Source organism: Sander vitreus, chromosome 24, assembly GCF_031162955.1.
Source record: "Sander vitreus isolate 19-12246 chromosome 24, sanVit1, whole genome shotgun sequence".
Classification (NCBI taxonomy): Eukaryota; Metazoa; Chordata; class Actinopteri; order Perciformes; family Percidae; genus Sander; species Sander vitreus.
The window spans coordinates 9239993-9260263 of NC_135878.1; the positions used below are offsets into that span (position 1 = coordinate 9239993).

Below are 20271 nucleotides of genomic sequence, written 5' to 3' on the forward strand. Positions count from 1 at the left end.
AATAAAACGTTCACCACCCCATCCCCCCAAGCATACCCACCCAGTCTCTCTTTCATCACCCTGACCGTAATTGAGCGTGACAGCACCGCGTCTTGACCGTGGTGATGCTATAATTATCTGTGATGTCTGCTGGTGCAATCGGAGAAGGGACCGGCGGCATCCACACATCACTAGAGCACGAGCCCTCTGCTCAGCACGGCACATACCAGGCCAAAAATAACGACAAGGGGGGGGAGGGGGGGAGAGAGAGAGAGAGAGAGAGAGAGAGAGAGATGTAGGCAGAGGTCAGAGAGATCGTAAGACAGCTAGGATCCAGAGAATGGATAAATATGAGAACATTGTGTTGAAAAAAAACATGGTATTTTGCCATCTTTTACACCTTTGTCCTACAGACTAAAGAAACAAATCTTTGTTTGGTACAGATCCTCGCAAAAACCACACTATAATCATTTTAATTTCTATCAATGTTAATAATTTTCAATGAAAATGAGAATAATGATACAAAAATGATCATTCCCCCATCATATCGCAATCACAATATCAGTAACAATAATCGCAATTACATATTTTCCTCATATCGTGCAGCCCTAATAGACAGCTCAATTTTTCCAGCAGTAAAATACTTTAAAATTTCTCAGCTGTGCAAGGCCTGTCTGTCGATGTTTGATTATTTTTATCTTTCCAGGATTTTAAAAGGGCAATATTTAGGAGGATTAAGTCTTAAGTCAGTCTCACAACAGTCTAAGTCAAGTCTACAGCTCTGAACATAGAGAGAAAGAAAGTAATACAATTGTTAAACAGATTTAATCAAAAATAGGGACAAGAAAAATAAAAATGGACCAAAAATAATGCATGTGATCTGTGCTGTCTTGTAGCGTTGCTAGATAAATCTGATTCATAACTTCAATTAAAATGAAATGAGCAGACAGAGACAAAAGAGGAAACAGTGAGTGAAAGATGAAAAGAAAGAAACTAAGAGCAGAAATAGGTAATGAGGAACAGAGGTCAAAAAGTAGAAACTGATGCTGGATTGAAGTAAGAAGATCAAAAACTAGGAGAGCGAGACAGAGAGGTGCTGAGTGATGTGCCAGCTGGACCATGTGTGCCAGCAAATAGTGTGAGAGCGGATGACATGTGAGCCCAACTTTCTCCACAGGTCAAGGGAACAAGACCATGATCGCCCAGCAAAACAATGAGCTCACTGAACATTTTATTCTGTATTCTACGCATGAGACTGTCACTCAAATGGATGATACAAACTAGTCAGGAGTATTTATAGTATAATGCGATGTTAATATCCTTGTAAAATGCAGCTGACGAGCCAGCTCTAAAATTCATTAGAACATTGTCTGCTTATTTGACCCTTAATAAAGTTGAAAATCACCACTGAATTGAATCTGAGGTTTGGATACATTTGACTGCAGTTTGTAACAATGCAACGGCAGTGCAGATATAGCTGATTGTGCATGAACTGCTAATTTTATCTAAAAATAAAGAATATCTGGTGTTGGCTTTACCTGTAGAAAATCCTATTTTTCTTATCCTTAGCAACAATGGTATGATATTACTCCTACTGTTTTCAAGTGAGCCAAATGTGTTTCAGAAACCTTCAAAATCAATATCACATAATAAGAAAGAACAGAGACAGATCCACTGCAAAGACACGGATACTTGATTTAAGCATCAGTTCTGTTATTGTGTTCTCTCACCACAACTGCACACACAACACACTTTCGTAAAAACCTAAATAACTACTAGTAATATTTTTTGTAGTATGCCTGCACTGCAACCAATGTCACATGACTTGCAAGGCTATAAGTGACATATAGGGCTCTAGGGTATGCTTATCTAAGAGTTGGTTACTGAGGAATGGAGGAGAGTTGAGCTTTAAAAAGCCACAGAAGCTTCACTGACAAATGCTATCCTTATCTCTGCAAGGCAGAGGTGACAAGATAAAGTGGAAAATAATAGACAATCCATCATTCTTAAAGTGCAAAATACTAACGCATATCCTGAAATGTTAACAATGCATGAGAGAGTTACCTTTTTTAAAGTAACTGGTTAGTGTACTTCATAACCTGCTCTAAATTATTTGTAGCCCAGTGCATTAAAAAGGCAACTGAAAAGGCTAACAATATGCTTAGAGTTTGAGAGTTGTGAGTGAGATATGATAAAGATGATGTGGAGGATGGGACAGGCTGGACTGCTCTAACAGAGGCCTTTGAGAAATATAATCTATGTCGTGCATGCTTTGCTGTGTGAATTTACTGTATGCTGACAGAACGACCAACGCGAGCGAAACTGTCCCGCCAAATGTTGTAATCTTGGAAATGTTACAGAGCTGCAACGGCAGAAATTCGAACACGGAGATAATCTTTACAGCAGTTTCAGTTGCTTGTGATTACCTTCACCAAGGTCCATGATGGCCAAGACGGCACTGCAGCTTGCCTCCCCCAGCTCGTTGGTCGCCACGCAAGTATACAAGCCAGCGTCGCTCGTGCGGCAGTCCCGTATCCACAGTCCGCCTGAGTCCTGGGCTTCTGATGCAGGGAGGAGCTCATCGTTGTGGTACCAAGTCAGCAAAGGTTTTGGAAATCCTGCCACTGACACCCTCAGCCGGATATCACAACTTGTTCCAACGGCTGCTTTACGGAGTTTGCGGATGAAAACCGGCGCCGTGGGTTCTTGCATTGCAACCTCAGTGTCTGGAACAATCTGGTCCTTGGTCACTTTGGGCCTCTTGGAAGGGATGTTGAGATTGGGACTGGATCCAGGGCCTTCTGCCATCTTGATTTATTTTGAATGTCTTCACAGACTGGAGTTTTTATCTGTTAATTGATTGGGGTATCAAGATGAGCTGCAGTTACTGAATGTCTCTTCTGAAAGACTCCATCGTTTCAGATATCTCTGGGCTCACAGGGAGTGCAGAGGACGTTTGACCTGGGCTGTTGCACCGGGGACTGTAATGACCAGAGTACATCAATCAGAATGACATCAAAGTTATGTTCAGATCTTTCACAGTTTGAATACAGACACGGTTTGCAAGTGAATGTGCTCATCAGGTAAACATCTGTTCCAACGGCTTAACAACCCGCAATTACATTTTTATGACAAGCATTTTGACATTATGACAGCACCTTTTGCAGTTTTTTGTGAATAATAAGTTCCTATCCATAAAAATGACAGCATTGCTGTGCAGAAACCTTAAAAACGAAGGCATTCTACATTCAGTAAAGGGAGGCCTCGCTAAAGATGCTATTGTTGAGTTGCACTATGTAAAGTGTAGGATCCAACGTTTTGGGAGTTTGAGCCATACGGTGGGATAAAAGTCAAGATGTGTCTGCCTCTTTATCGGTCTCCTGCAAGTCCACCAAAACGTATTGTTAGAATCAGAAAGAGGTTCATTACCAAGGTTGGAACTTACAGGGAATTTGCCTTGTTGTTTGGTGAATACAATAAACTTATTGAGGAAATGAAAATACAGGCAAAGCCACTGCAACAGTCAAGAACATATCGAATAGAAACATTGCACTAAAAATATGAAAAAGATACTATAAAAAAATACCATACCATAACAAATATGTACAGTATAGCTGTATCAGAATGAGAAAGTTGTACAGTCTTGTGCAGAATGTAGGCTACTACATTATTGGCAAAAGCAAGATACGACCTAATATTTCTATTACACATCAACCTGTGTCCGTAGTACACACGTAACGTGCAATACAGACAGAAGTAGTCATAGTACTGTAGCCAGGATGTGACGATTCGAAACACTACTGGTGTGTGAAAACAGTAGCCAGGGGTGTTTTAAAGCATGTGATATAAGTTATAGAAGTATTAAGAATGAGGTTGGTAGGATGGCCCAAAGGACTTTGACACTGAAGGCAGGGATTTGCTTCCAGTTTCCTCCCCACAATTACCTCTGACAACCTTTTCCCCCCCGAGTAGTTCTTCATGAAAAACGAGCCTACTTTTTTGGGGGGGGTTTTGGTATTTGGACTTCCTGCAATTTCATAATCCCCTAAGTGATTTTTAGGGGGAAACAATCGAATAACTATTCAAAATGGCAATACATAGAATAATTGATTAAAGATACATTAGCATATGGATTTTCTGCATATGCTAATTGCTGATATCCCACTAATTTGCTGATCCACAGAGTTTCTTAAAATAGACTTTCCCCGATAATACAAAGAAATGCATCTTACCTCACTTTTGCCACTAAAGCTGAAAGGAATCCCTTTGGACATCCCTGCAAAGTCAAAGTTAAGGTAACACGATCCATGAAGCAAAATATTTCATCTCAAATCATTCGCTAAAGCCTGTGTCTCTACGTGTCCTTTAGCGAGCATGGGCTGTAGGTGTAAGTCCACCCTAGATCATGTAGCATTAGCAGCCACTGCTATGGTCCCTTTCAACAGCTTCAGCCCCGGTGAAGAGTGGCGAGACAGAGAGAGATCCTTTTTCCTAAATGTCAAACCACTCAGGCCTTCTGCTCTAGTGTGTGTAACTACATTTGAGTACCGATATTAAAATTTTACCTTTTTTTTTAACTTCTGAGCACTTAAATCAGCTCATGTTTTCTGTCTCTCTCTCCCCCATCTCCCTGCTTCACCCCACCCCAAACACCCTCAGGTTGGGAACGACAGCTGCACCACCACAGATAGGTCACATTTCTTGGGCTGCCATGTATGACACACACACACGCACACACACACACACACACACACACACAGTTGATAACATTATCTAAAGGGCTTGGAGTGTGGGAGCTTGTGTGTGGGAGCTTGTGTGTGTGTGTGTGTGTGTGTGTGTGTGTGTGTGTGAGTGACAGGCAGAACAGAAACAGCATGCATGTGGCAGTTGGAGTTGCTATAAAAAGAAAGTCTAAGAATAAAGGGCAGTGATTCATACAACTGTAGGGCAGTGATATAACAATCCCATGCAATATAAGTGGTCGGATAGGGATGGAGCAATTATCGAGCTGTTTTTTGGCAGTTTGCAGGTTATCTGTATCTGGTTTTTATTTGCCTGATAACCGATAAAGTTAATGAATTAACACTATCTGACTGACTGTTACTGAGTATTATGTTGAAAGTTTCTCATTCATTAAATAATTGCTTAAAGCATCTAAACAAAGTTTTGTGTTGGATTTTGTAACATTCCAAAATCTTAATTTGCACTGTAAATGCATATCGGTTCCAAAGATCGGTTTTATTAACTACTAATAATTGGTATCTGCCTTGATCGGTCAATCCCTCCAATAAACATGCTTAAAACATTTGTTGAACTGGTTTATTTGCAGTGTTCTTATATATATATAAAAAAAAAAACATTTCATTCAGATTTGTTTCTTCTATAACTTCCATCTTTATGAATTCTTATCATTTTGTTTTAGTTACATATATGTTTATGAACTTTGTTACATCTAGCCGTTCCAGTTATTCTATGAATTGTGATATTGGTATAAATAAATATGATCACAAACTACAAGCGCTACTAAGCGCCTACATACACTTAGATAAGTGTACTTTGACCTAAATCCAGAATGAATGCAGTTTTTTTTCCTTTCACAAAGCAAAATAAGAGTGCATTCTTCAGTATCAAGGGTCTCAGTCAAAGAACAAGTAAAAATTCACTATCTTCCATTTAACCCAAAAAACAATTGTAATTTGTTCTTCAAAAACATAGACGTTGCATAGCTGGACCTGCAGGAAACCACCTAATATTACATTAACATTAGGCTTTTTTTGAAAATATTAGTTTTAAATTTGGTTGGTAATTTATTTATTTTTATAAATTACATGAATTAGGATGCTCCCAAACAACACGTTTCCTGAAGAAGAGCTTGCATGCGACTGTGTTAAGATTATAAAGAATAATATTAGCTGATACCAAGATCTGTTATTAGTATTAAGAGAGCTGAAATGTAATCATCAGTGTTTGGTTATGTAAGTTTGCACAAAGTGTTCAAATTTGTCTGTGAAAAGCTGTTGTACCCTGTGGTGTGCTAATATTGGGCAAAGACAAAGACTAATATCCTGAAGACACTGCACTGCAAAAAGATCATCTAGGTATATTAAGTAAATGTCATGAGTTTGTTTTTCTGAATTTATTTAAGCTTCACAGAACGACAGCATTTCTACAAGTCATGTATATCTATATGAACACACTGAGCGGTCATGTTTGTTTTGAAACGATAGGCAGGTGTGAAAAAAATGCTGTAAACTAAGAATGCTTATAAAAATATAACCAATAGTTTTTCTTTATCAATTACAAACTGCAAAGGGGGCGAACAAAAGAAAAATCTTAATCTATATTTCGTGGTACTACCCTTTGCCTTCAAAATCGATTTATTTATTTTTGGTGGCATTTTTAGGCCTTTATTTTGACAGGACAGCTGAAGACATGAAAGGGGAGAGAGAGGGGGAATGACATGCAGCAAAGGGCCGCTGGTCGGAGTCAAACCTGCGGCTGCAGCGCCCGGGGAGTAAACCTCTTTATATGGGCGCCCGCTCTACCAACTGAGCTTCCCGGGCACTCACAGCATCGATTCTTATTGGTACATTTGCACCAAGTCAGGGGTTTTGTAGGATTATAGTCAGGTGTATGATCAACCAATTATACCAAACAGGTGCTAATGATCATCAATTGCACATGTAGGTTGAAACACAGTGATTAACTGAAACAGAAAGAGCTGTGTAGGAGGCCTAAAACTGGCCGAGGAACAGCCAAACTCTGCAACCAAGGTGAGGTTGTGGAAGACAGTTTCATGTCACAGGTCGTACACCGTGACAAGACAGACAAGACTTAGGGCCGCCATACGCAGTTGTCAATTTCCCGTCCAGCGCCCACGTCGTTTAAATAGCAAATGCACCTGCGCCCATGGGCGTGCTGTAAGGCTGGGCAATATATCAATTATCAATCAATTATATCGATATCGTGATTCGAGACTAGATACCGTCTTAGATTTTGGATATCGTAAAATCGTAATATATTAAGTGTGGTCTTTTCCTGGTTTTGAAGGCTGCATTAGAGTAAAGTGATGTCATTTTCTGAACTCAACAGACTGTTCTAGCTGTTCTATTATTTGCCTTTACCCACTTAGTCATTAAATCGACATTTCTGATGATAGATTATCAAAAATCTCATTGTGTAAATATTTTGTTGAAGCACCAATTGTCAATCCTACAATATCGTCGCAACATCGACATCAAGGTATTCTTCATTCTCCATATTGCCCAGCCCTAGCGTGCTGGTGATCGAGCGACGAACACTGATGCTTATGTGTGTTACACTGACACCCCTCTGAGGGAACTGGCCCCCCAATGTGGAGCTGAGGTAATGGATGACTGAATTTGAAAGGACCCGGGCATGCTTCAGATCTCCCAGACTTTATCCTGCTCATGGCAGGTTTGACTTTGAGGAACTGTGGCGACAAGTCCTCAAGCCACAGAAGACTCCAGTTCATATGAATTTAAAATCAGTTATCCAAGTACGAGGAATACAGCCAAAGTGCTGGACCTCACCGTTTTTCATAGTATTCTTCTTCTGCCTTAAAACAGTCTCGTAAAACATAATCATAATTCAAATTCTGTACTTTATTTACTGTACACCCCCAGGGCTGTTTACCATAGGTTTTCAGGCTACTCCTAATTAAGGACGCCTGCATATAAAACAAATGAAGAAATTGTATAAAAAGCTGAGTTCGGCTGTGTAATCATCACTTGCTACGACTGACAAGATGCTTTTCACAAGATTGACAATCATCGCCTGTGAGTATACCACCTGTTCCGTTGTCTTTAATGGTCATTAACAGAGCGTTCCTTGAAAAATGGGACCACATTATGTTATGTTGTCATTTAAAGGATCAATTCTATTTTCTTCCCCCATGTTTTGTATCTTTCAGTCGTGGCTGCAACTTGGTGTTGGACCTCTGATGGTAAATTATTACAATTTATATGATCCTCTGATTTTCTTCCTTGATTTATGTTTTGTTTGTGCAAGTAAATGTTTTTATTCCGTCAAGTACCATTCGTAAACCTGAAGAAACAAAATGATCCAGTAATTCTCCTGTTAATCATATCACAACCCTTCAAATATTCCTTGCAAACGCCATCCATGTTGGGAACCTCTACTCTATACAGTAGGTGTGATCAATTGATATACATTACTTACACAATGTTTTGCTGCAGGACAACTCTATGATGTGGCATGTCCTGGTGAAAACAGCCAGCTGCAATGCCGTAAGTATTCTATCCATTTACTCTCGCCACCTTCTTTACCATCAGGCTTCAGCTCCATTCTTTCCCTTTCATCCATTGTCACCCAATCACCCTTTGCTAATATTTCGCTTCATGATCCATGTTGTGCATGATCAGCTGAAGGACACGTGATCGAAGTGCTGTCAGTGCAGCACGGTGTGAAGAGCTCTGCTGACTGCACTGCCAGAAGCCAGCCCGCCGTGGTCTCAGACAAGCAGTGCATACACAAAGACATGATACGATGGATCAAGTTCATGTAAGACTTGGGGTTTTTTTTAAGTTACATTTACTTTCTAAACATAGTTCTTCATTTACCAGTGGTACTGTACCTTTTACAAGGACAGCTGGGTTTATTTAAAACAAAAAAACATAAGAAAGTAGAGAAAAGTCAAAATAATGAATACAAATGTGTGTTGCAGAACTTGTGTTTGTTCTTCTTCCCTGCCCCATCAATCATCTCATGAGCCCTCATATTTATCTTGTGACATTAATTGTTCAGACATTTACTTGCATATAAAATAATCTTGACTGTGCAATATTTAGATCTTTTCTAATATTTCTATAGCTGTGACAAACTGGAACATTGCCGACTGCCCGGACCCAATAAGGAGATGTTTGTGTGCCAATATTCAGAAGATGCCTTCGTTCAGATCACCTACAACTGTAACAAGAAAAGTGCTGGTGAGTATTTTAAAGCACTGCAGAGGATAAATGTAGCAGCAGCATAATTCTGCCGATATCATTGAAGATGTTAAGAATGATTTTAGGATTTGCAAGCTAAGACCTGACCTTATCGCCTGATGTTTTTACAGATGTGCGTACCACTGTTGTATGTGAAGATCAAGCTGCAGTGATAAAGTGTGGTAAGAATGCGTCTACAATTCTGGCTGCATGGATATGCTAGTTTTTTTTTAAATAAATATAGTCATACTTAAATATGCAATCAATACAATCTACATTATATATATATATAAATAAATCTATAAATACCTGCTCTATGAAGTTGATGAGAACTTTTTGGTTAGACGATGTGTTGATTAAGAAATAACCGAAAAAGGCTGGAATATAATTGATTATAAAGGTAAGGTTTAGTGAAGAAATGCTTAAGACAGTCCCAACAAAACATTGGGCATTACAAGAAGAAGAAGAAGGGTGTATGGGTGTGGATTGCATACATTTTTTATGTTAATGTTATGTTTCTATTTAGCTTAAGTCAGTCTTGTCTGTGTTATGACACATTGTGTCTTCATCTCTCTTCCACCCTCAGAAACAGGAGTCCTTAACATTGTGAAGGCCAATTTTGGGCGTTTGGACATGAACACCTGCACCGACACTCCTTCGGACATGACCTTCTGTGCAAGTTACACAGCTGCGGGAACCCTGAAAACAATGTGTGTATTGGTTCTGAAGACAAAAGACTTGAGTGGAGGCAGAGGGAATGTGCTATTTATTCTAAATTGTTGTTTTTCCTTGTATTATTTACTTGTAATATTATTCTTAGATATTACTATTTGTGCTATATAATAATAATAATAATAATAATAATAATAATAATAATAATAATAATAATAATAAACGTAGATGTAGTAAATCTATGTATAGTAATAATACTGGCAGTATAAATGGCTGGTCATATTTTTTTTCCAATGCAGATTAGGCCTACATTTACAAATTGGTTGGGTTTTTGGGTTATTAATGAAAAGAATATACATTAATGACCCTTGCTTTTCTTTTGATTTTACCCTCAGGTGTAACGGCAAACAATCATGCAATGTTACCGCCAACTCTGCCAATCTGGGACATCCTGCTTACTGCGATGCTCTTCCCCACTACCTTACTGTGGATTATGTTTGTCACTGATTGGTAAGTTTAATAATAAACATGTACTGTACTGTGCACGGTTTTGCAGTTGAAGCGTTAAACGTGTCATACCTGAGGATGTTTTCCTGTCACCTTTAGGAGATTTGCATCTGACAACAGCGTCCCAGGGAGGAGTGGTGACGTCATAATTGATTTCATCTAGGGCTGCAACTAACAATTGTTTTCATGACTATTGTTTCGATTAATCGATTGGTTGTCTGGTCTATAAAATGTAGGAAAATGGTGAAAAACGTCAATCCGTGTTTCCCCAAAGTCCAGTGTACGTCCTCAAGTCTTGTTTTGTCCACAACTCAAAGACATTCAGTTGACTGTCATAGAGGAGAGACAAAACTAGAAAATAGTCGTATTTGAGAAGCTGGAATCAGAAAATTTGTATTTTTTAACATAAAAGATAACTCAAACTGATCTAATCAATTATCAAACTATTTGGTGATTCATTTAATAGTCAGCAACTAATCGATTCATCCTTGCAGCTATAATTGCATCCAATTTATCCATTGGTTTTATCCAAACGCATATCAAAAACAATGTGATGAGATGAATTATTAAAAGAGTGCAACTAATGATTGTGTTTGTCTTTTTTTTTCACATCTGCACCAGTAAAATCTATTCTATGTACGTGTGAAAGTCAGTTCTGCAGTTAACTTTTTATTAAAAAATATTTGTCTCCCTGTGATACCAATATGGGGGATGTAAATATGAAAATGTTCAACCTATTCACTTATTTATCATGGTTTTCTTAGAGCCGGAATTCTTTACCCATTAAACTGCAGGAAGTAGCCTGTCCTCAACCAAGAATAGCACCTGACTTTTCCTTATACATCTTTTTGTTATGTTACTTACATTAATAGGTGTGTCAAGACGATTTAACGCTACAGTAAATGTTTCAATGTTGAAGAAATTATAAGCAACAGATGTAGTATTGATCAAGGTTTCCTTCACTCAACATTATGATGGGACAAGAGTTAATGTTGAGTTACAGGTGTTAAAATCATGCTGAATAGGCTAAATTATGCACATACAATTTCAGTTCAAGTATATAGATATATAGACGACCAACTCTCCTTCACTGCCAACATTGCTGCAACTACCCGATCGTGTAGATACATGCTGCCTAACATCAGAAGGATACAGTACGTCCCCTTCTAACACAGAAGGCGGCTCAGGTTCTGGTTCAGGCTCTAGTCATCTCACGTCTAGACTACTGCAACTCCCTCCTGATTGGCCTGCCTGCATGTGCCGTCCGGCCCCTGCAGCTCATTCAGAACGCAGCAGCTCGACTTGTCTTCAACCTCCCCAAGTTCTCTCACACTACGCCGCTCCTCTGCTCTCTTCACTGGTTACCAATTGCTGCCCGCATCCTCTTCAAGACACTAGTACTTGCATACAGGGCCACGAATAGATCAGCCCCAGCATACATCCAGGACATGGTCAAACCCTATACCCCAACTCGCCCACTCCGCTCTGCTGCCCCCTCACAGCGAGGGAGAACTAATCACTCAACGAAATCCCGACTCTTTGCTGTCCGAGCTCCTAAAGGATGGACTGAGCTCCCTATTGACATCAGGATGGCCGAAAGCCTACACATCTTCAGCCGAAGGATAAAAACACATCTCTTCCGACTACACACATATACATATATATATATATATATATATATATATATATATATATATATATACACACACATACATATATACATACATACATATATATATATATATATATATACACACACACACACATATATACATACATACACATACATACATATATATATATATATATACACACATATATACACATATATACATATATACACATATATATACATATACATATACATATATATACACATATACATACATATATATATACACACACACACACATATTTCTTAAAGCTGTACTTTCATATGGCTCTTTGTAGTTTTGCTCATTTAAAAGCTAATGTACTTGCACTTACTACTTGTTGTACCAAAAGAATGTTGCTGTCATGAAAGACACACATCTGGTGATGTAGTGTTTTAACGCCCTCTTCTGGTACATGATTTCATTTTTCATTTCAGTCTGACAATTAAGACTATCAGCATCATAACTGCGTAAGTAATGCATCACTCGAACACACCGACATTGACTTTTAGTACACTGCATTCATATTTTATCTTGAGATCCAAATGTTGATTATATTTGTTTCTGATATAAAGCATTATTGGAAGTTTTCACCATAATTATTAGCCTCTAAATGGAAACTGTAGCCATGCTTGGAGCAGGCGATTCACAACCTGCATAGTTTGGTCCAGACAATAAGACTTGAAGTATTAAGTATGTCACATTTACTTCAAAAACAATAAATGGGTTAAGTATGGAGCTAGAGGCAATTAACGTGTTAGCATTTATTAGCCCCACTGTTCCATTATCAGCTATGTGCTCCGTGGAGATTCATTTTGCCATACATAGATACAAGTCTGCAGCAAAAATGAAAAGAGAAACCTAAACTGCTGCCCAAGCAGATAATAGTACAAAACAACATTGAAAAACACAAGATATGCAGGCTTAAAAGAACCAGAGTGGGCATACAGGTGCTGCATTCTTCATCCCTTATTATGACGTAGTGATGCACTGATGCAGTGAAAAAGAGAGTTTCAAACCGCCTTTCAGTGTACGTATAGCTGATGTACTTGGAATATTGTTAGCATTACAATGGGGGTGGAAGAAAATAACCAGCTCAGTGTTTTAATCGCTTCTGATAGTTTGTCAGCACAGTCAAAGTCTGGAAAGTTGTCACGCAGGCAGGATATGGACCTTTTTCACAGCAGATATTATGACTTGTCATAGTAGGAAAAGCACAGCTGAAACTGATAACCTTAACGATGGCAATATCGAAACTAAGCTAACATTAGCAAAGTTTAGATATTGCTGTAGACGTTACTGCGTCAGTTTGCTGACTTTGTGACACTTCTCAGACTAACGTTAAGTTGGAGCATGCCACAAATAGATATTTCAACGTCACAACAAGTAAAACAAGACATAAGCAAAGTGTGTAACTCACCAGGAGAGTTTGTTGTTTCCTGACGGTTTGCGCAGGTGTTGCTAATAACGTTGCTGATGATCAGTTATTTAAAAATGTCCCAAAAAAGCCATGGCACTGAGCCAAGTGTGAACAATATCAGAATCCTGAAACCGGCGAAGCTAAATTTAATAGGCTATATGGGTTAGGAAGAAAGTTCTAAAGAGCCTCCCGTGCATAAAACCAATTGAGCTATCACTTTTTTATTATTATTTACACGTTTGCCTTTTCCACTGTGACACGTGGAAGTGCCAGCATTCTGTAACTACTACTTGTGACTACAGTGGCCGCCAAGTTAGCTAGCTACATAGCTAGCTCGATGGTGTTTTAAGCCCCCAACGTCTCCTTCCAGGCAGCATTGCGACCGTTGACTTCAAGGCACCTAACCCTAACCATTGCCTAATCCTAGTGCCTTCCAGGCTGCCTGGAAGGAGACGTTGGGGGCTTAAAACACCGATAAACAGTGGCTGTGTCTCAAACCGCACACTTCCGTCAGTGCACTACTAATGTGCACTGACCACTTACTGCCGTAGTGCACACTATGGATGATTAGTGTTCCAACGGAACACTTACGTTAAAACACTTACCGGAAATAACGAGCGGGATGAGCGTGACGAACGCAAGTTACGCAACACATATGAGCGCGATTTTCCAGCCCGCCAAAAAAATATATGCCGGCTTTTGTTTACAAAAAATATTTCTGTACGTGCATTTACACCTTACTTAACAGCATATTACATATTACACAGCATGTGGAAAATACGTCGCCTCCAACGCCTCCGACGCCAACGCAGGATCCTCCTACTGTTGGCTGAACATGAGGTATATTCTTTTTTTACGGACAAATTCGCACGAATTGCAGCGCAGCAGCACATCAGCAGGATTTCAGTATCACTTTACCTTTTCAAGAAGTCAAGAGTAGTTCCTCGCACTAAGTTGATGAATAACTAAATACACACATCAGCAAGTTCACAGAAGTTTTTGCATTTATGTCACAATACTTAACTATTAAACTACTAAATTTTCACTGTCTATACATGTTATGCAGCACAGTGACAATAAGCTGCTTTTATTTTATCATCAGAGTTTCATTTCTGTGTGCTCCAAGTGGATAAACAATTGATAACACTTTAAAGCACTATCAGCATAATACTTCTAATAAGTTTATGTATTTGTGTCCTGAAAACATGTTATTAAGTGCTCTTCATTAGTTGATCTTTACACTAATATACACCAAGCAATAGACAACAGAATAGACAGGCCTATTGATATGTTCTAGCATGTACTCATTCTGATGAATGTTAGAAAAAGACAATGAAATAAGGAAAACACAGGGATAGTAACGGAACCAGATAAACTTTATTAAAAAAATCAGCTCTCCTCTCCCCGCTAACAGCATCCTCCCAGCCCCAGAAAGTACTGCCAGGTAAATCATACAATGCCACTGTTGGCACTATACTTTGATGGCCACAGTGACCTGAAGGTTGACTACCGCCTTTCAAGGGAGTCCTTCAGTGCCGTCATGGCTGTGTTGGGCAAGGAATGTGACCATGGTTGGGGCCCAGAGATCGACACCCTGGTTTTTCTTTTCTGGCTTGCCAGTGCCACCTCCTACCGTGTGGTTGCCAGGGCCTTTGACATGCACCGGGCAACCATTCACCGGGCAGTACACAGGGCGAGTGGGAAGATTGCAGCTCTACTCTATCAGGTGGTCCGACATCCCACCGCAGAAGAGCTCCCTCGCCTTGGGGCCCGCTTTGCCCGTCTGGCTGGATCTGCAGCCTTCAGCCGAGTGGTTGGCGCCATCGATGGCTGCCACGTCAGGGTGAAGCCCCCAGCAGAAGATGCTGCCTGTTATTTTAACAGGAAGCTCTTCTACTCAGTCCAGCTGCAGGCCATCTGTGATGATGTTGGAAAGTTCCTTGATGTGTTCGTGGGGTAATGTGGGTCAGTTCATGACGCCAGAGTACTGAGGAAGAGCTCCATCTACTACCAGCAGTCCTACCCTCCACCAGGATATAGCATCCTTGGAGATGGGGGGTACCCCTGCCTGGCCCAGCCCATCAGCCTCATCACACCCTTCAGACAGCCTATTCGCAACCACCTCCAGGCTCGCTTTAACAGCAGTCTGCCAAAGGCCAGGTGTGTTGTCGAGCGGTCCTTCGGGATACTGAAGACTAGATGGAGGTCCATATTTTTCAAGGCTCTGGAGGTGGATGTGAAATACAGTCAGGTCCATAAATATTGGGACATCGACACAATTCTAATCTTTTTGGCTCTATACACCACCACAATGGAGTTGAAATGAAACGAACAAGATGTGCTTTAACTGCAGACGTTCAGCTTTAATTTGAGGGTATTTACATCCAAATCAGGTGAACGGTGTAGGAATTACAACAGTTTGTATATGTGCCTCCCACTTTTTAAGGGACCAAAAGTAATGGGACAATTGGCTGCTCAGCTGTTCCATGGCCAGGTGTGTGTTATTCCCTCATTATCCCATTTACAAGGAGCAGATAAAAGGTCCAGAGTTCATTTCAAGTGTGCTATTTGCATTTGGAATCTGTTGCTGTCAACTCTCAATATGAGATCCAAAGAGCTGTCACTATTAGTGAAGCAAGCCATCATTAGGCTGAAAAATCTAAATAAACCCATCAGAGAGATAGCAAAAACATTAGGTGTGGCCAAATCAACTGTTTGGAACATTCTTAAAAAGAAAGAACGCACCGGTGAGCTCAGCAACACCAAAAGACCCGGAAGACCACGGAAAACAACTGTGGTGGATGACCGAAGAATACTTTCCTGGTGAAGAAAACACCCTTCACAACAGTTGGCCAGATCAAGAACACTCTCCAGGAGGTAGGTGTATGTGTGTCAAAGTCAACAATCAAGAGAAGACTTCACCAGAGTGAATACAGAGGGTTCACTACAAGATGTAAACTATTGGTGAGCCTCAAAAACAGGAAGGCCAGATTAGAGTTTGCCAAACAACATCTAAAAAAGCCTTCACATTTCTGGAACAACATCCTATGGACAGATGAGACAAAGATCAACTTGTACCAGAGTGATGGGAAGAGAAGAGTATGGAGAAGGAAAGGAACTGCTCATGATCCAAAGCATACCACCTCATCAGTGAAGTATGGTGGTGGTAGTGTCATGGCGTGGGCATGTATGGCTGCCAATGGAACTGGTTCTCTTGTATTTATTGATGATGTGACTGCTGACAAAAGCAGCAGGATGAATTCTGAAGTGTTTCGGGCAATATTATCTGCTCATATTCAGCCAAATGCTTCAGAACTCATTGGACGGCGCTTCACAGTGCAGATGCACAATGACCCGAAGCATACTGCGAAAGCAACCAAAGAGTTTTTTAAGGGAAAGAAGTGGAATGTTATGCAATGGCCAAGTCAATCACCTGACCTGAATCCGATTGAGCATGCATTTCACTTGCTGAAGACAAAACTGAAGGGAAAATGCCCCAAGAACAAGCAGGAACTGAAGACCGTTGCAGTAGAGGCCTGGCAGAGCATCACCAGAGATGAAACCCAGCGTCTGGTGATGTCTATGCGTTCCAGACTTCAGGCTGGAATTGAATGCAAAGGATTTGCAACCAAGTATTACAAAGTGAAAGTTTGATTTATGATTGTTAATCTGTCCCATTACTTTTGGTCCCTTAAAAAGTGGGAGGCACATATACAAACTGTTGTAATTCCTACACCGTTCACCTGATTTGGATGTAAATACCCTCAAATTAAAGCTGAAAGTCTGCAGTTAAAGCACATCTTGTTCGTTTCATTTCAACTCCATTGTGGTGGTGTATAGAGCCAAAAAAATTAGAATTGTGTCGATGTCCCAATATTTATGGACCTGACTGTATGTGCCGGAGGTCATCGTCTGCTGCACTGTTTTACACAACATTTGCATGAGCAACGGGGACCTACTGGAGCCAGATGCTGATGATGGTGCAGCAGGGGACCAGGCGGCACCAAGACCAGCACCAGCACCTCCAGGAGCCGTCTCTGGTGCAGATGAGAGGCAGAGGATAGCGATGACGTGTTACGTCCCTGACCATGACTACATTTAAAAAAAATAAAATCTTTGTGAATAAATAATGTTTTGTAAATAGTAAGAAATGTTCTTCCTTAAAATACAGGGGGCATAAGTAATCACACCCCTATGTTAAATTCACTGCACTGTACATTGTTTACTTGTCCCCATGTCTTATCAGTTTGACAAAGTAGGTCACATGTGTCAAACTCAAGGCCCGAGGGCCAAATCCGGCCCCTGGCACTTTGTTTTAACGTCTTTGATGCTTTACTAAATGTATAGCCACTTTTTCTGAAGTTTCTATTGCTTTTTACAATGTTTTTGTCACTTTTTCAACCTTTTTGGTGCTTTTTACAATTTATTTGTCGCTGGCTGAGGAACTTTTTTGCCAGACTTTTTGGGGGCGTTATTAGGCCCAAAATGTAAGTGAGAAGACTATAGTATATAACAGTCAAAATAATTGACTTTTCTCTTAAATAAAAGCATGTCAATAAATTCTACATGGCTGGCCCTGGATGTGATTCTCATTCTCCAGTGTGGCCCTTAGTGAGACTGAGTTTGACGCCCCCGAAGTAGGTAGTACTTTTTAGGAGTCTTTGATCAATGATGAATTTGACTTTACCAATTAGTTGAAAGGTAAACACACAAGTGTACAATCAATTCCTGTAAAGGTTTCACCAATCGAGAGCAGCCAGACTCTATTCACAATGTGAATAGGTCTGGAGTAACCCAACCAGGCTCACCTGAAAAGAAAAAAAAAAAGATATGAAGGTGTGATATAACAAATGACACAGTGTAAATTACTTGTTACATATTTATTTAATATACACTTAAAGTAGAACTACAGTTTATTTGTAAACTTGTCTAGAATTGCCAGGAGGCGCTCCTCCCTGGCAGCCGCTTCTCTCTCCCTCCGCTCCTCCCTCTGTCTCATCTCCCTGAAAAACCTCTCCTCCCTCTCTACAGCCTCACGGTGCCGCCTCTCCTCACGCTCTGCAGCCTCTCTCGCCTCTCTCTCTCTGGTCTCCTCTCTCTTCTGGTGCTCTCGCTCCATCTCTTGCAATGCCTCATCATACTGCCGCTCATTATCTTTTAAGCAATTAAGGATTTCCATTGTGTCTACCCGGCGCCTCTTTGGGGTAGACACGTTGGAGGAAGCACCCTTGTCCGGTGTCACCACAGGAGGGGGCGAGGCCCTCGCCACTTCCGGGTTGGAAGAAGCAAAGAGAACAGGCGGCGCCACAGATGGCCTGCTCCCAATTGCTGCATCCATAAGTGCATACCACTTCCAAGAAGCGGCGGTGGCCTCACCCCCCTCTGTACTAACACCAGTACGAGGATGCTTAAGTGCCTGTGGATGAAACGACAAAAAAAAAAAAAAAGCTGCACTATTTCACTATCAAATACTACAAACACTAACAATACATTTACATTTCTTACTTATTGATAAAATACATTACCGTTCAAATGTTTAGAGTCTCTCAATCACCTTGGGTAAAACACTAAGAATGGTTCCCCAACAATCCTAAAGGAGTTTCCAAATATGTTTAACACCTGTTGGCCAATTTCAGTTCACTCATAATTCTAAGGACGCCCAAATGGTGAAATGAGTAGACAAACCTTTCAGCGGTGGTGTATATAGAAAGTAAGAACTATTCTGAACTATTCTGACAACTGCACACATTATCACCTTTGTCGCCTTAGATCACACTATCTACATTTGAGCATTTCACTTTACAGGGGAAAATATATGTATGGAACAACCTTGTACTAACCTTGTATTTCTGCACCAAATTTTCCCATCTTTTCCTGATGGCTTTTGAGTCAAGCCTCCCCTCCAAGCCCTTTTTCTTAACGAATTCCCTGGTGAAAACACATAAGCAGATCATATCAATGCATTAAATAATACAGAGGCCCACCACCAGAACAAATAACAGAACAAATAACATGACACGAGTACTAAGAAGTTTTGCAACTGAACTAATATGTTACACACTATTGTCTTCTGTTTACTAATTGTTACCAGCAAGACTTTGTAAATCAATTATACTGCATTATCCCTACTTAATACTCTTGTAGTGTGGTTTCCCTATTGCTTGCAACAGCAAAATCTTTTAATTATTTGTTCTGGGGCTGGGCCAGAGATGTGTATACTGCTTTATGTGTTTAGCCTCCATTACAGCCCTGTCAATAACCACGAGCATATATGACCACGTTTGAAACGATTTTCAAAGTTAGTAGCCTAATGCAACCGGTAATGCATTGTACTTACTCGAATCCTGTAAGGGTCGCATTTCGCTTCCCCGTGAACAGATCGGCGTTGGCAGCACGCCAGGGGATTAGCTCCCTCGTATCTTCGTCCGTCCCTAAAAACAGATCGAAATACCTCGATTAGATAAAAGGGACACTCACCTTGCCTGTCAACAGTACAAGTGATATCTAGCTAACGTTAGAACGACACATCTAAAATGGTCCCGAAGCTATCATTTATTACTAATGTTGTCCATCGCTAGCGTTTACATTGCTTGTTCCAATGGCTAGCTAGCTTAACGTGCTAGGTAGCATTAGCATGTAACGTTACGCTAATTAACTCAACCAAATAATTATGCTGGCTTCAGTCAGTGAGGGACATGTAAGTAATGTATTAGACGACGGATTACCACTGTTACTTACATTTATACGATTGAGATGTCGGCCATTTCTTTCAAACTTTCGAAAAAGTTGCTGACGTCCCTGGTCCCTCCCCTTCCGCTTTGTAGCAAGATGGCGCCCGTTTAGTGCGCGTAGGGTCCATCGTTCCACACTGAACTTTTTGACAGTTTTTAGGGGGTCATCCGGGTACTTTCAGTGCACTGACTTTTTGCGTTGTCTACACTATATACTTAAAACTAAGTGTTTGAAGTGTGCAAGTAGGCGGTTTGAGACACAGCCATAGTCTCACTGATCAAATGTCATAAACAATCGAATATAGCTTAGTTAATGTAAATATATCAGTACTACATTAGAA

The 20271-nt window shown here is 40.3% G+C and overlaps 2 protein-coding genes across 2 annotated transcripts in view; one reads left to right on the forward strand and one right to left on the reverse strand.

Annotated features, from left to right (window-relative positions):
- Positions 1-2787, reverse strand: part of spega (striated muscle enriched protein kinase a) — a 48656-nt gene extending 45869 nt beyond the window's left edge. Inside the window, exon 1 of the mRNA XM_078243703.1 lies at positions 2406-2787. Within this exon, the coding sequence (XP_078099829.1) occupies positions 2406-2787 (382 nt within the window). The remainder of the gene's footprint in view (positions 1-2405) is intronic.
- A 4912-nt stretch (positions 2788-7699) lies between these two features.
- LOC144512939 (L-rhamnose-binding lectin CSL3-like) lies at positions 7700-10712 on the forward strand. Its single transcript, XM_078243932.1, has 9 exons — positions 7700-7778; positions 7913-7945; positions 8199-8249; positions 8385-8523; positions 8833-8948; positions 9080-9130; positions 9535-9658; positions 10016-10130; positions 10227-10712. Exons 1-8 carry the CDS (start codon positions 7748-7750, stop codon positions 10125-10127), a joined length of 657 nt encoding a protein of 218 aa, XP_078100058.1. The 5' UTR covers positions 7700-7747; the 3' UTR covers positions 10128-10130; positions 10227-10712.
- The last annotated feature ends 9559 nt before the right edge of the window (positions 10713-20271 follow it).